This window comes from Ochotona princeps, chromosome 3 (assembly GCF_030435755.1).
Source record: "Ochotona princeps isolate mOchPri1 chromosome 3, mOchPri1.hap1, whole genome shotgun sequence".
NCBI classification, from domain to species: Eukaryota; Metazoa; Chordata; class Mammalia; order Lagomorpha; family Ochotonidae; genus Ochotona; species Ochotona princeps.
Window position 1 is genome coordinate 53,477,367 of NC_080834.1, and position 17,499 is coordinate 53,494,865.

At 39.3% G+C, this 17,499-nt stretch overlaps 1 protein-coding gene across 1 annotated transcript in view; it reads right to left on the reverse strand.

The window, feature by feature from the left end:
- Window positions 1–11,488: 11,488 nt before the first annotated feature.
- Window positions 11,489–17,499, reverse strand: part of ROBO1 (roundabout guidance receptor 1) — a 404,089-nt gene continuing 398,078 nt past the window's right edge. Inside the window, exons 28-29 of the mRNA XM_058661768.1 lie at window positions 14,408–14,604; window positions 11,489–13,132 (exon numbers count right to left, since the gene is read on the reverse strand). Coding sequence (XP_058517751.1) covers window positions 13,118–13,132; window positions 14,408–14,604 — 212 coding nt within the window. The 3' untranslated portion in view covers window positions 11,489–13,117. The remainder of the gene's footprint in view (window positions 13,133–14,407; window positions 14,605–17,499) is intronic.

The window sequence follows — 17,499 nt, forward strand, 5'->3', positions numbered from 1 at the left end:
AATTGCATATTTTTTTTCACTCTTTATATTTATTTTGATAATATTTACGTAGTTGACTAGGGCAAAAAGGGAAAAGGGTGGTAGGAAAGTGGGAAAGACCATTACTGCCACATTAATGATATATTTTTTTTCTTTCTATATTTGAGGGAAGGCGAGAGATAAAGGGAGAAGTCCCACCCAGCCTCCAACACATCCTAGGTCCCCAATGTGGGGCATGCTCCAAGGGCCCTGCTCAAGCTGTTTTCATAGTTCAACAGTTCTGAATTGCAGCCAATCTGGCCATTCTAAGCACAATGAAATCTCTTCAGAATCTACTGGTTGACATAGTCTCTTCATACTTGGGGTTTTGAGATCAGCAGTTCAGTTTGAGGCATCCCAAAGAGACTTCGTCTGGGGTGATCTCCAGACCTGATTCTTGTGTGTGCTTGCCTGTACAGAGTCCAGCCCCGTTCAAATTATGCATATTCTGGTGATTGCAGTTGCTGGGTCAGTTCTGTTTCAAGCCCTGTCTTCCACAAGAATCAATAGGTGTTGCACACTCAGCCCTCATGCAAACCAGTGGGAGCTACAGCCTAGTCGGGGTGACTCCCTGTAACTCCCACCAGGCCTGCTCCTACCCTGGTTCCCATGCTTGCAAGTATGTACCACAAACTTGTTCAGTCTCTCTCACATCCCATTTAGCTCTCGTACATGTCAATGGGCATTGAAGCCTAGTTCAAACTAACCAACCACATTATCCAGGCAACACACATGCTGGCAGGTGCCGTTCTGTCTAGTTATGCTAGCCCCAGTCTTGGTTCTCATGCTCTCCAGTGGGAGTGGCAACCCAAGGGGGAGATGCCCACTATTTCCCTACTAGGCCACTCCCACTCCCATGGGGAACATGCACTCTCCAGGTGGTTCTGCAGTTTAACGTGACAGAATTAACCCCCAGTGCCGGCCACTGGCAGCTGATGCTACAGCAAAACCCAGCCAAAACTCACCCTCTTTGATTTATGTTTGCACCAGTAAGAACACTCAAAGCAGCCTGGCTTTTCCCTGATGTAGCTCACATGAGGTTCACAGGTATTGTTGCCCTGCCTGGTTTGGTCTACCCCCATCTCACGTCATGCTCTCCAGCTGGAAGTAGCAGTGCTGCAGGGGAGCCTTTCAGAGTCCCCCTACTGGATTTGCCCCCTCACTCCCCAGTTTTCACATGCACTGGTTGGGTGCTGTGGCCCAGTCTGGTACAGCCCACCTCACCTTGGCTTTTGACAGTGGGTGCTGTAGCCTGGCCCGGCCTGGCCCACTCCCAATTCCAGCTGATGCTGGTGAGGGTTAAAGCTTAGCCCAGCCCAGCAGGTACCCAATCCCAGCCATCATGTGTATTGGTATGTGTTGTGACTGAACCTAGTTCAAACCTCACTGCTCTGGTGCTTGGATTCACCAGTGGGTGATGGGAACTGGTTCAGCCTGGTTTGCCCCAACCTGTACCAAATGTATGCTGATGGGTACCTTTCTCTGGTTTGGTCTGGGTTGCTCCCTATTGTGGTTCTTGCACTTGTCTGCAGGGACTGTGTCCCAAAAGAGGAGTTTCCCAAGCTCCTCTATCAGAACCTTTCCCATTGCCAGATCTTGCGCATATCAGTGGGTCCATGGGCCAGCCCTACTTAGTCTACCTTCTGTCCTGCCAGGAACAGTGGTCTTTCCTGACTGGCCTTCAGTCCATTCCAGTTCTTACTGTTGGATGCTTCAGCACAGCCAAGGCTCTTCCATACCAGAAACAGCTCATACATGGCTCAGTAGGAGCAGAAACCTAGCCTAGTCCATCCTAAATCTACCCTAGCTCTCATGAACACCAGATGGTGCTGGAGTCTAGCCCAGCTCGGTGCACCCAGCCCCAGTTCACGCTTGTGCTAATGGATACTACAGCCATATTCAGACCAGAATGCAGCCTCCATTCTGGTCCCCACACTCACCAAGGAGAACCCCAACCCAACAAGGGTGTACTCTCATAGCTCCCCAACCGTGCCTCTTCCCAGACATAGATTACACGCATGCCAGTGGTTGCTCTGAACCAGTTGGCTTAGCCCCTCACCTGTCTCAGGTTTTGTCTTTAATGCTGTGGTCCAGTATCTCTGACTCATGCAGATCAGTCGGTGTAACAGCCTAGTTCAGATGTTCTGTGCTCCATCCTGATTACTGTTCTTTGTGAGTTAAGATTTGCTCAGCCCTGTCTGGTCCGCCCCCTTCCAGTTACAGCTCGGCCCACCCCAGATCCATTTTTAGGCCGCACATTCAGGTGCTGCTGCCTTCACCTGCTCAGGCTATTATTGGTTCCTTTACCTGTGAGTGATGGCAGTGTCCATGGTCACACCTAGTCAGCCCTTCACCATCCCAACTTGTGAGCTAACCAGCAAGACTTGTTTTTCCACAGGGTTGGACCCACATATCCTCCACAGACTCTAGCCCCAGACCTGTTTCTCTCACGTGTTGGTTAGTGTCTGGACCCTGCATAGTGTGATCAATCCCTTGTTCCACCACTAAGTCAGGCACTGGTACCTAGCCCTGCCAGACGGGCACCCATTCATAGCTTCGTGTGGATTAGTGTGTGGCAGTCAGTGATGGTCTTTACTAACAGCCTATTTCAGGATTCCCATGTGGGCTGGTGAATTAGTCTGACCCAAATAGATCTTATGGACTCTCGCTTTCAAACTACCAGGTCTCAGTCCCCATGATTGCAAGCAAGTTCTGTGACCCTGTCCCTTGGAATCAACCAAAATTCATCCCTCACCTACAGTCACACTGGCCTTATCCATGGATGTTCCTAGGCAGCGATTCCATACCCTAAAAACCCTAGAGCTCACTGCTGGGTGGCCAGCAGGCAGTCTGGCCCCCAATAGTCTAGGTCTTGCTCACTGTGTGGTGACGGTGTCCTTGGACTGTGTCCCAATCATTGGGTCCGACCTGGCTCTGATACCCTTTGCAGCAGCCACACTGCAGAGGGCTCCTTTTACCCAAGTCTCCCGGCCGAACACTGCCCAGACTCTTCCTGCTGCAAGATGGTGGTGGCAGGATGGAGTCAGGGCCTTAATCCAGTTCCCAAGATTCCCTCATGGTGTTCTTACCCTGAGAGAAGATATCTTTTGAGCCTGGGAATGTCTAGGACTCACTATGTGTGACAGTGTCCTTGGGCCGAATCCCAAGCATGGTGAAAAAGCAAAAAAATTCTTTATAATTTTTTAATTTTCTATATTTTTCCTATGAAACCTAGATTCATACTTAAAGGAATTAGAAATTAATATACTTTTTATCTTATTTTCACTGATTATTCTTGTCATAATAAAGTTGCAGATGAAGAATAAGTAAAATGATTAAAGGTACAGAGAAAATAGTTGGTAAGGCCAAAGTGAAAGATTTTGGTCTTGGCTATTGGGCAAAACATTGCTGGCTGAACACCCGAATTCCTGTCAAAATCACTGTGGCTTTTTTGAAGGAAAGTGCCTATCACACTTCTGGTTTAGACATAAAAATCAAAGCACTAGTGACTTGATGTGCATATTAGGGACAACTGATTCTTTAAAATTGGATATGGATTTATTTCCAAGTGTTACATATTTTATATTACTGTAGCTTCACAATGTGTGATTACTTTATAATTTACTATACATGAGTCAAACTGTCATTCTTCTAATCAATCATTGATTTTGGCAATTGTTAGAATTCCCAGTAAACTGATATCTTTTTGCTTTTCACTTGTTAATCTCTTATTTGATAAAGTACTAAGCATATTTAATCTAAATTCATGAACTTTAAAAAATGGAGACAGAAAGGAAGAAGAAAAAGGGTGGGAAGGAGAGAGGGAAGGGAATATCATTTATTTTTTTCTTAAAAGATATATTTACTTATTTATTTTTATTGGAATGGCAGATTAGATTTATAGAGAGAAGGAGAGGCAGATAGAAAGATCTTCTGTCCACTGGTTCACTCTCCAAATCACTGCAATGGCCATTGCTGAGCCAATGCGAAGTCAGGAGCCAGTAGCTTCTTAGGGTCTCCCAGTTGGGTGCACGGTCCCAATGCTTCGGGCCATCCTTGCCTGCCTTCCCAGGCCATAAGCAGGGAGCTGGATGGAAAGCAGAGTAGCTGGGACATGAACTTATGCCAATATTGGCTTCTGATACTTGTAAAGCGAGAATTTAGTCACTGAGCAATCAAGACAGGCCCATGAGTATCAATTTCTTAAGTTTGGCTGGATGGCTGGTTTGGGGATATCTTTGTAATTGGGCTTTAAGCCCCAGGACCCTGCTTGGAAGTTTAGAGTAAGCACAGGTGTTGCAGGAGACCGACTTGGGACATTGCTTGTGAAGATTGCATCCCTTATCTGAGTACCTTGCTCAAGTTATGGGCTACCCTATTTCTAACCCAACTTTGTGTGAAGAACACTCGGGTGGCATCAGACAATGGCTCAGGTACTTGGGTCCCTAAAATGCATATGTGAGGCTTGGATGAACATTCATGTACCTGGCTTTAGCCTGGATAGCCATGTTTTCTTCATGGGCATTTGGGGAGTGAACAGTAGATAGAAAATTTTCTTTATCTTCTTTGAAAACACATAGGTAAGCAGTATTATAAAAATTCAATATGCATTATGCTATGTGTAAAGTTCACAACTTATTACTAAATGAGCACATATATGTGTGTGAGTGTGTGTCTATATTGTTTATTATTAGACACTTCTGCATTTTCTATTCTTTTCAGCAAATAGGCCACATAATTCATGGGTAACAGATCCATCCATTCCCATAGATGGCTTAATGTGTCTCAGCAACCTCAGGTTTAGGAAGATAGCATATGCTATTTTTCTGGACAATCTCAGGATTAGTCTTGCAACCATTTCAATAGCTATGGTTTCAGAATCTTTTGAGTAGTTATCCAATGATTTTCTCTTGTCCTCTGGATTTGGCATGTGCCCTTAGACTATTAGAGCGATTTTGGAAACACCCATAAGGAAGCCAGCACCACATGGAGCCAAGGGCAGCACAGCGACTCTCGGTCAGAGACCAAGCTTGTGCTGAATCACAAAATGCTGTTGGTTGTTCTTTTCAGGCCCATTATTGCATAAATTTCATATATTACATATTTTATGTCTATTTTCTATGTTCTGAAATCTTATTACTGACACTCTCGCTTATATAAATGAGAAAAATTTATAAGACAATTTACCCCCCAGATACTTTTAATACAGTATTGTTGGTGACTTCATTCAATTTGTGTGACTCTAAAATTGTTTTACTTGGGGAATGATGGAAACTAACCAACAAAAACAAATACAAATCACATTTCTCAAGCTTAATTTTGGTTCTTTTAAACTTATTCTAATTTTTAAATGTACTCAACATACATTTTTTTAAAAAAACTAAAATCAAGCACCATGCTTTACATATCATAAATGAATCTACGACTTCCTTTTCAGCTTTCCTCTCTGAGACAAAGCATGTCTTCAACTCATGTTTAGTGTTCAACCAACTCCCTGATTGCTATGTACATACTTGCATTGCATTATTCACATTGTTGTGTATGTATCGTCTGCTTCACAGGACCTGTGAGCACTTCCAGGGCCTGTCCTTGTTCCTAGCTGCTCAGCAGATGGCTGAAGCAATGAACACACGCATCGCTGGAAATCAGAGTAAGGACAGTGTGTAAATATGACCCATAACCTGACTTGACTTTTTAAATTTTCTTTTAGAAGATGACTAGGGTAGTCAGGAAATCATATCTTTGGTACTATATGATAAAATATGAAATACAGATTGTTTAAAAAATTGTTTAGCTAAAGACACTTGAAGCATGGAAGACAACAATCCTTGATATGATATCACTGAGAAAAAAATTCATTAGCCTCTGGATAAATGCTAATCCAACTCATTGATACATAGTCAGCATAAACAAGTTATTATTTTTTTACTTACTTTTACCCAAAGTGCTTCAAACACTCAAGGGCTCAAGTATTATTATTATTGTGTTAGGCCATTTTGAAAAGACAGATGTGAAATATGTGAAATAAGAGGACCAATGAAATTACTGGTTTAAGCAAAGTAATCAAGTATCTACAATGTTGACCAACTTCTCAAAGTTCCTTTTTTCATAAAAACAAAGCCAAATATCCTTGCAAAGTTTATTCTGTTTAAGTCAGATTGTTACAATTCTTTAATATTGGCACTATTAATGTGAGATGTCATGTCTTATATATGTATACTGCACACTTTTAATGCTTGGAAATCATTTTTTACTGTTTGGTTTTCAAAGTGCCTTTGGAATATGGCATTATGTAGCAAGTTAAGCCTCTGCCTGAGATGCAGGCATCCAATATGGGTACCAGTTCAATACCTGGCTCCTCCACTGCTCCAGCTCCTTGCTTGGCCATCTGGGAAAGAAGAGATGACGTAAGTGCATGGGCCTGCCCCTATGCTAATAGGGATAGGATGTTTTCCATTCTTGGCTCCTAACAGTTTTAATTTCTGGACAGAGTGCTGGACTTGATGCCAACTGATAGCCACACTATTTATGTTCTGAATATAAATAGAAGATTATGAATTTCATCAAATTTCCATCTTTCAAAATCTTGGCATCCAAAGAAATTAGAACTAGATATTCCCCACCAATTTTGGCTGAACTTCAGTAGGATTATATACTGAAATCATAAAATGCCCAATGCATGACTCACTTGTTCCTGTCATGTGCTTATTCATTACGAACTTCCTATGGAATGCCCCAGAAGAGCTTTACACTTTACAATCTGAACTGACTGGTTAAAGAAGTTTGTCCTGTGGGTTTGAAAACTAAACTCATTGGAAGAATTATTAGCTTCATTTACTCAGTTACACACACACACACACACACACACACACACAATCATTTTGGAGATGATAGATAAACACTGAACAAAACCAGGAAGGTAAGAGATGAATCTATGCCTTCAAAGTTCCCTTAATAAAGAAAATATGAGGTAGGCATTCCATCTACCAAAAAATAATTACGTTTCATTATTGCGATTTAAAAATATGTCCCTTCTTATAACCAGAGTTGCTGTAGCCTGGTAGCCATGGCAAATACTTTTGCAACATCGCTGATTAATTGAACTACTGAAGTCATCCCAAGTCAGATCTATCGGTACCTGCCTTGATAATATCAAAGGAAAATGTCAGCAAGTGTGAGAAATCCAGTGGCTCCAGACACCCACTAATTCTGATTTCTGAATTCTGGAACTTGCCAGGTGTAAGCCCTACATGAAGAATTCTGGCCCACGAGGATCCCTTTTCGAGCACCAGCACCAAGCTCTGAGGCCCACATTTGCCCTAGCCAGTCCCGGACACCAAGTGGGCATTTCACAGTTTCAAGGAAGGTACCTGAAGACACTGCAGATCTCTGTTACAAGGCATGGGAAGAAATCTTGCTTACCGGGTTGCTTCCACTAAGTCCAGGAGCTCAGTGAGATCTGGAAGCCCTTCCATGGGCTAGAGGCATTGTAAGTCCACTTGTAACACATTCTGAAGCATTCAAGAGGTTTTGTTTTTTGGTTTTTTTCTAAATGCAAAGAGAGATTCTAAAAGATTAAAGATTAATTTATATGTGGTGTTAGTGATTAAGCCCATTTTTTTCCAACTTGCTACTTTCTTCTTTTTTTAAAAATAAAAAGAGATCTAGTTTAGTGTATTTTGAAGTTCAGTTTTAAGAAGGTAACCATGGGCCCGGAGTGACAGCCTAGTGGCTAAACTCTCACCTTGCATGCACTGAGATCCCATGCGGGCCTTGGTTCATGTCTTGGCTACTCCACTTCCCATCCAGCTCCCTGCTTGTGGCCTGGGAAAGCAGGAGTGGATGACCCAAGCGTTGGGACCTTGCAGCCATGTGTGAGACTCAAAGAAGCTCATGGCTTCTGGGTTCAAATCGGTTCAGCTCAGGTCATTGCTGCCATTTGGAGAGTGAACCAGTGGACAGAAAATCTTTTTCTCTGTCCTTCTCTTTCAATCTGACTTTCCAATATAAATATTAATAAATAAATATATATATATCTTTTAAAAAAGATAACCATACTTCCCTCCCTTTATCAAAAATGTACCTACTTTTAATCAGTTTGAATTACTTCAGCAAATTATCCTACATTGCTCGAGTGGCTAATAAAAAATAGGAATCATTTGTTTTTGTTTTTTACTTCTTTTAAAAGATTTTTTTTTTTTTATTGGAAAGCCGGATATACAGAGAGGAGGAGAGACAGAGAGGAAGATCTTCCATCTGATGATTCACTCTCCAAGTGAGCCGCAACGGCCGGTGCTGCGTCGATCCGATGCCGGGAACCAGGAACCTCCTCCAGGTCTCCCGCGCGGGGGCAGTGTACCAGTGCATTGGGCCGTCCTCGACTGCTTTCCCAGGCCACAAGCAGGGAGCTGGATGAGAAGTGGAGCTGTCGGGATTAGAACCGGCGTCCATATGGGATCCCGGGGCATTCAACGCTAGGAGGACTTTAGCCGCTTGGCTACGCCACCGGACCCTGGTTTTTACTTCTAGAGGCAAGTTCTAGATCAATATTCCTGCGTGGTTGAGTTCTTGCAAGGGTCGTTTTCTGCATTACAGATGGCTAACATTTCATAAACGACTGTGTGAGGGTAAGAAGGAAGAAAGTACTCTCCAGGATCACTTTTTTAAGGGCGCTATCCCATTCATGGAGGTGCCACTCTCATGACATCACTGAATTCCCCTCCCTGTCACGGGATCCCTCCTCCTGACAGCATCTCACCGAGGGTTACGATCTAGACACGTGAACACAGGTAACATACATTCAGTCAAAGGGGGTAAACAGTTTGGATCAATGTGAGACAATGACCTTGAATAAATGTAACAACTATTAAATTCCATTGAAATTAAAAGCTTTGGATTAAGATTTCCTATGACAATGCTAACAGCTTTAGTCAGTATTGGATGCTTCCATGATAATGTTGTGTGATATATAAATTAGTAAACCATCCCCTAATTTAACTTGACATTTCTCAGGTTACTCTGACTGATCTGTTAATTTTGTCTGCCTCCATCTGCAGTATGTTAGTGTTTTAGAAGGCACAGCCTTAATTAGTATGGATATTTTTATTTCTTTAGGTACTTTAAAACTTTGTTGCTTTGCCATAAGTTAATGCATAATCATAGATATTCCCCCACAAACCAATTAATATTTTGCTAGTGATTCTCAAACTTTTGCCTTTTAGTTTCGATTCTCTAGATATAAACATTTTCAGAATATATTAATAAATGTAGATAAAATATTTCAGAACATGTTGAAATCAGTATTTGTATTACCAATAATTGGCAATTGGTAAAAATAAAACTTCATCTATGTGGAAATAATTTGAATATCTATGATTAATTTCATATGATTAATTTCACTATGAAAGAACATTTATCTTAATTTTAAAGGAGGCAAACTGCGGATTGCTCAACCTTTGGTATTATGCTAAAACATTTCTCAATAATCTTGCTTGGAGCAGATGCCTGGAAGAGCTTGCTTCTGCTGACAGCTTCCTTTAAGCTCAGTCTCACCTCATCTTAGCACCCTCCCATCTGAAATACCTGGCACTCTTACCTACTTTACCTACTATTGTTTGGTAGTTAAATTCTCCACCCATCAGACGACTGCAACAAATGGGAAACAAACACAAACTAACAACGTTGCTGGCAAATGTCCAAATGCCTAGCCTCTAAATTCTCATCCTGGCACAGAACACAGATGATCTTCATCCATTGCTACCTATACTCACTTTCATCTTAGGAGTATCTAGAGCAAGGCAGTGGGTAGTAATGGCCATCAAGCTTGGGTAGAAGAGGGTACAAAGCAAGGATTCTGTCAAAAGGAGGCTCCTGAATTTTGGACACCAGCCATGCCAAATGTCCTTAGTCCCTTTACCATCCATATTTTCCACACATGGACCCAGTCTCTGGTGTTTAGATACCACTGTATGGAATAGAGGGGATAGAGGAGAAAGTCCAGACATCTGAAATGACCAAGAAAGCCAGATGTGACTGAGCTCACCTGGAATGAAGACACTTTCAGCAACATGATAGAAGAGAAGCCCTAAATTGATACATTTAATCCCTTTATTAAGAACTCAAGTTTCCTGTTTACACTCCTACATTATGAAAAATGTGCTAGAAATGTTATAACCCCACCCACAGTGTGCCCCCTCAATTCAAATGCAAAGAAACAAACAAAAACACCAACGATTTATTCCACAATTAGGTATTTCACAGTGAATTGTAATCACTGGAAATGGAACCATCCTCAATCGTGTACCACACTTATTCTTTGATTTCCATGCAAGTTTTTAGGAACAAACTATATATGTAAAATGGGGATGAATTGCATGTGTAATGAATTTCAGTCCATAAAAGTGACAATATCTTGTATTATTTTTGGAGTTTACAGAGTCCATTTCATATACATTAACGTTCTAAATCATGACAATAGCTCCATGAGGTAGGTATTTTTGAATTTACAGGTGAAGTACCTGAGACTTCGAGGTAAGTAGCATGTCCAAAGGAAACATAGCCATGACAAAACTGGGACTCAAACCCAGGCCTTCGATGCACATAGCTGGAAGGTATATCATGTTCTCCAAATCAAGAGAGACTAATTATTTATAGTCGAACTAGCATGGGAAGGAGAAAAATTTGGATAATAAACCTACTCCCCGATTTTTTTTCCCTTTGAAAAAGTTTTGAAGCTGACTTTCTAACCTGTAGAGTTGTCTCTCTAGGCAATGATAAAATTTCACTGTTCTAAAACTAAACTTCAAATTATATCCCATTTTTCTTTAAACTTTTCCTTACATTTCCAAGTTCTGATAAAACTTAGGTAAAAAAACAATGTTAATGTCATTGAAAAAAAGGCTCCATTAGATTCTATTACTCTTGGCATTTCCAAGACATGATACCCAGCTCATCCATCAACAGTTGAATATTTGAATATGTTGACCTTAATGAATAATAATGTCCAACCTGGTATATGATAGGTTTTGTAAAAATGTCACACACATTTGTAACAAGAAAGCAGATGGTTACTGATAAGTATTTTGAATTTACATAATTTTCTTCTTGACAGAAGGTGGTTCAGACTTTACAAATCAAATGTATCCTAGTTGAATACTGATTATTTTAGAAGTAGGTTAACTGAAATTCACATACACATACAAGAACAAAAATAGTACACCCTTAGTAGTAAGCACTCACTCTCTTACCACATGACAAAATTCATAGTCTTAATTCATCTTTAACATTTAGATTTAGAGGAAATGAATGAAAATTTTTTCTTACAAATAAAACGTGCCTCTTCGTGTTGGCGATGGAGAGTATTTACTTTCTGGAAATACAGTGGTGAAATGTTCAGACACAAGGACTTCGTGATTAAATGGGAAAAGTCTGATCAGCACACAATGAAAAAAAATCAACACAAGAAAGAATGATGTATTTGAGAACATTTTTAATAAATAATGTGACAAAATTACTTTTCTGATTATTGGATTTTCAGTATGCAAAATTATGGCTAAAAATAAGAGGCTTCTTACATGAACATAATGAAAACATTAATCACGTGGATTGTTCCCTTAGTACTGCATACTCTTTCTATGGAACTTTTTTCAAATTATCTAAATGAACATTTTCAGTTTTTGTGGTGAATATCAGCCTTTATGTGTGGTTCAGTTTTGTTTGGCTTTGTTTTCCAGTGGGTTAGGCTTAATACCTGTGTATGAATAAATGTAGTTTTCCCCAAATAGCACCAATTATAAAGTCAATGAAATTTATAGAATGACAAAAAAGACCATAAAAAGCTACCATCAGAAGATATCATTTGGCAAATTAAAACAAATATTGCCTCTATTTGAGCTTATAAGGTTATTTCATATGTTTTGACATTGGCCACAACAAACTTGAACCTCTGTTTTTCCTTAAGTTCAGGAAAAGCAAGAACAATTGGTTCATGGCCCACGATAATGTATGCACATTACTTCACTGTCTGTCATCATTCAAATATTCAAAATACAAACATAGAGCATTAACAAAACAGGTTAAAAACACTTCTCAACACTTTCTCAATAAGACAAAAAAGGTTAATAGTTACATGGTTTACAAATAAAGTTGTGATTGTGCTTTTAAAACCAAAAAAAAAAAAGATTAAAAACAGTGCATTATAAAAACAAAACATCAAACTTCCTTAAGTGGCACTTCTGAAAGTTGAACTGACACTACCAGAAGAAATTTAGGCCAGTTAAGATAGGGATGTCCCTACTCCATTGGTCATTAAAAACATCCTTTTTTCTGTAATATGCTCTTATAATTGCTTTTTGATTGAAAAATAGAACAAGGTTTTTGCTAGGCTTACTTATGACAATGACTAGACAACCAGAGATCCAACTGGTTTAGCCCTATTTGTCCAAAATTACATTTCCCATAAGAATATACTTCAATGATTGAAATGAAGACAAAATAAAGTACCACCAGGGGTTGCAAAGAGTATATATTTACAATGTTTCTACCCCATCCAAACTGTTCAGTTCTACCTTTGCTGTATTTTTTGTTTCTCCCAGCAAGGTGTGGTATGAAAGACTGATTTTAAAATCATGTTAAAATGAAGTATGTTTTATTTTGCATTAGCAGTTAGTTATAGAAAGATTATACTTTGAGAGCCCTTGGCATGAGGTTGATAATCAACGTTATCTTTGATCAATATTTTGCTACAAATTAGCTTGGTATATAAGCAGTGCAATGCCATATCTCAGGAGCAAAATGCAGGGAACTGCTGTGTTCTCTCCTGCTGGCTGATGACGGAAGCAAGAAGTCAATATCCTCCCCTTGCTGGAAATAAGGAGCAACGGTTTGTTCCAACAGTGTGGGGAACCGGGAGATTCTGGGACAAAACAACAACAATCAAAACCCAATCAAGATTTTAAATTGGCATCCTAATAAGAGGAAGAAGAAAGGCAATTTGCACACTGATTGCACTGAACATTTCGTCTGGCATCACGTGTCATCAGACAGGAGGCATTTTGAGTGATCCTTTCACGGTACTTCTCACAAGCCTCTCTGGTTGTCTTCAGCTTTCAGTTTCCTGCAAGAAACAAATTATTATTATATCTGAATATAAATCTTGATTGTTATCTTACATTTGATTGTATGAATGTGTGCTTACAGTTTAAGCCTAAAGTGCTTTTTCATTCATTTGCTGACATACAATGGAAGAAAAATGTTGAATGCAAATTATTTGTCAACTGTAGCTGGTCTGGATAGCATATCTGACATTACTCCAGCAAGCACCAAACTACGCACAGTGTCTTAATGTTTCCTGGTTAGTTCAGGACTCTGAATGAGGAGAAAGAGCCGTATTGCATTATTTCATTTTTGCAGGAAGAATAATCGAGACTCTGAGAGAGCTCTGGGACTCTCTACTCACTTCTGCCCCAACTCCTCATTGTACTGTATTTTATTGGCTTTTGATACTCGAATTAACATGAATGACATTTTGTCCTGTCAAAGGGTTCTTCTACTTAAAAAACAAAATGAGAAACTTGAAAAAACAACCTGTTTAACAGCATTTGCAGGAAAAAAGTACTTCTTTTTTCTAAGTCTCAAAAACAAAATATAGCGTGTAGTATTAAAAATCCAATTATACATAATTTATGACAATTTTCATTACTAAACATAGTTTATCAATAATTTTATATCTATGTGAAATTAGATATATTTGCAAAATGAGATGATTGTCACCTTATGTCTTAGAAGATGGAGAAAACACATTTTCAAAAGAAAAACATTTTACAAGATGGTATGACCTACCGCAGAATATATCTTCAATTACTATCCATTTCAGCAAGGGAGGGGACCTTAGGGTGAAGTAGCAGTCCCCCATTTGAGAAGGTCAGTGTCATGAGCAAGATTTAGGTATTCATGAGAGTGAAGGTAGAAGCCAGTTGGCCAGATCAGTCACGTTAACCCTGAGGATCATGATGATGACTGATAACCGCCAGTTACATCACATGTTTCTGTCAGTTTACTGGCTTTTCTTAGTCTATTATAAAATTATGAATCAAACATCTAGGTCAACTGTTCCTATTTACCAAAAATATTTTACCATATTCCCAATACTTTTATTTGAAAATCTGCAAATGAATATGAAATACATCTATGAAGATACTTCGGGTTAAAACTGTGCAACACATTTCAAAGCAAAAATCCTTAAATTCTCAGAACTTCAATTTCTGGTATCACAAACATTAGGGTAATGACAAGTTTGTGATAAAACAGTAACATTTACATATACTAGATGTGCCCTAATTTTGAGACATATGCGACAACTTCTGTCTAATATTGGAAAAATTAGAAATACCTCTAATTCTTCATTATTATCTTCTCCTCTTTCGTATCCTCCAAGAACTTGCATTTCTGCAATATTTCTCCGACCAACATTTGCTTGTTCTCTTTGTCTGCTTCCTGATCCTCTTGATGACACTGAGCTTGAGGAACTGGGATCTCTGGGATTATTTGATGTTGGAAATGTAGGTCTACAGTATGGCAGAATATCCTCTGTGTAATGAAATATAATAAATGGGTGTGAAAACAACCACACATATTTATTCACGTTTATCTGTAATTCTGAACAGGGAAGCATTGGTGATTTTGAGGAATAAATGAGGACATCTCTTATAAGCATGATGAATAATGCAAAAACCATCTTTTGAACACAAAAAGAACAAGCCTTGTCTCTCTAGTACCGGCTGGGGAATTCGATTGACTCCATGAATCAGCTTTTGTCCATCTCAACCTCTCTTGGGACCCAAATTACCAAAGGAGGCAAACCAAACTTAGAGTCAGACATGCCTTCCAATCCTATCACTCACTGTGTGACCTCATATTATTTAAGTTTTAGTTTCTACTTTTCTTTGTTGGAAGTGATTATATAATCTGTATCTAGAGAGGTTCTTAATGTTGATATGAAAACATATGAGACAGTGAAACCTTTATGTCAACTACAACAATCTTGTTATAAAGAAATGACTAGAATTGGGTCCACCCGTCAACTGTCAAGGCACAGCCAAGCGCTGGTACACCACGACTTCTACCCATACTTCCAGACAGTGGAACTTCGAATTTCAGAAGTTCGCTATTGCTGATATTCTAAAACTCCAAGCCACTCATTCTCTTTTTGAACAACCCTCAGACTTAGCTTGTTGAACTTTGACTCCAAGTGTAAACTCTCCTGAAATTTCCTCCATGTCTGTATTCTTTAACCATGAAGCTACAAAAGATGGACAATCAGCAGATTTTTAGTTTTTCTCCTCCATTTCAACAACATTTCCAAAACTATTAAGATTATCATGTCTATATATTAAAATATGCAGGGTCTTTAAATGTTTATGGAAATATTACATCAAAATATGAGTTTATTTGAATATGTAAATTGGAAGTCTTTGCAAAGCTTTTTTTTAAAGATCTATTTTATTGGACAGTCAGATATACAGAGAGGAGGAGAGACAGAGAGGAAGATCTTCTGTCAATGATTAATCCCCAAGTGGCTGCAATAGCTGGAACTGAGCCAATCAAACCAGGAGCCAGAAGCCTCTTCTGGGTCTCCTACATGGGTGCAGGGTCCCAAAGCTTTGGGCCATCCTCATTTCCTTTCCAGGCCACAAGCAGGAATCTGGATGGGAAGTGGGACCGTCAGGATTAGAACCAGCGCCCATATGGGATCCCTGTGTGTGAGAGGCAAGGACTTCAGCCACGAGGCTATGGTGCCAGGCCCAAAGCTTTTCATCATACAGAGCTTCATGAGCATTTGAAGACTTCTTATGGATGAGTTTTAAAAATTCACCAAAATTTTAATCCTGATTTTGATGAATTTTTTGAAGCCTCCTCATATATGACAGTAAGGATGATTTTGAGCCCAAGCATTTTGAGGGGGGTTTCTAAGTCACTCATTTGTTTCTGTAACATAGTGTATAATCTCACATCTCTTGTCTGGGTATTGCAACCATGTCTTTTGTTCTTAAGCTATTCTTACCTAAATTGTCAGACTCAGATACTGTCCTCTTGGATGATCTATAGGTTATTTTATGACTTAAATCTACATTTATTTCAATAGCTTCACCTTTAACTACCTTTATTGTTTTGTAGTATTAGCTATATTACAGTCTCCAAATAATACCCATAACTTTCCATCACCATATCTTCATCTAAACAATCCACTTTCTCTGCCTGAGCAAAATTTCACCCATTCTTAAACACGCAATTTACGTGTCATTTCAACCAGCAACAATCAAGAAATTCGGGACATGTTTATTAACATTGCGTCTCACAGAACGTTGGGCTGAATGTCTCTCTTCTGGACTACCAAGCATTCTGATACCTTGGATATCTGAACTTACAGACTCTCCCATCTCCATTTTCTCCCTGCCCCTCCTGTCCCCGCCCCTCTCTCCTCTCCCCCAGCCCCTCTTGAGGTCAGGTCTCATGCATACACATAAATCTTAGGACTTATTACAATGCTTGAAAACACAATAGGTGTTTGATATATGTAGAAATAAACTGAACTAAAGCAAATGTCAGCAAAAAGATCAGAGTCTAGAAGACCACTTTCGTTAATTAAAAATAACCATTCATTACACATGCAAATTAATGTGCCTCTTACATTATAAATAATAAGAACTGAAGCACGAGAATGAAAACTACAACAATACATAGAAATGATCATTTAATGGCGCACAAAAGGTTATGGTTTAAATAAGAGTTTGGGAACATGGACATACAATATCAAGTCAGCCCATATCAGTGCCTTCCACAGAGTAGGACTGCTTGGCTTTTAGTTCTTTATTCATAAATATTTTTAAAACACAAGACACCGTATTAAATCTAAAACTGGTCTGACAGAAATTTCACCTATATTTTATTATATACCAAGATATTTATAAGTTGCTATAATTCTCCTCTGAATTCCACCTAGTTTGGAGGTAGACTGCCTATGAGCAGGACATTGTTCTGTAATTTCTGGCTAGACAGAAACTCATAATTTAAACAATGGTATTCTATTTATGAATCAATATTAGGAGTATAGTCACTATGAGTCAATAGTTCACTCAGATCAACTTTTATTTCATTGAAAAAATAAGCTAATATGTATGCAACCTTTATGCTGTGGTAATATCATCAAAGGCTACGGTCACACAATGTTCAGAATTATTGTCTTAATTACCACTCATTTGGCACTCCTGATCGGCCCTATGTCAACCTCTGTTACTCATCCCAACCATTTGAGTTTATGATCATCATCTCCGTTCTAAAACCTCCATTTATTTTATAACCCCTTACATCATACCTGCATTCAGACTACTGTATTAAGAACAATTCAAAAGAGCTGAAACCACAACCAACATAACGCAAAATCTCTTCTCCCTTGAGTTCATACCCAACTTTCACTTCTTTGGC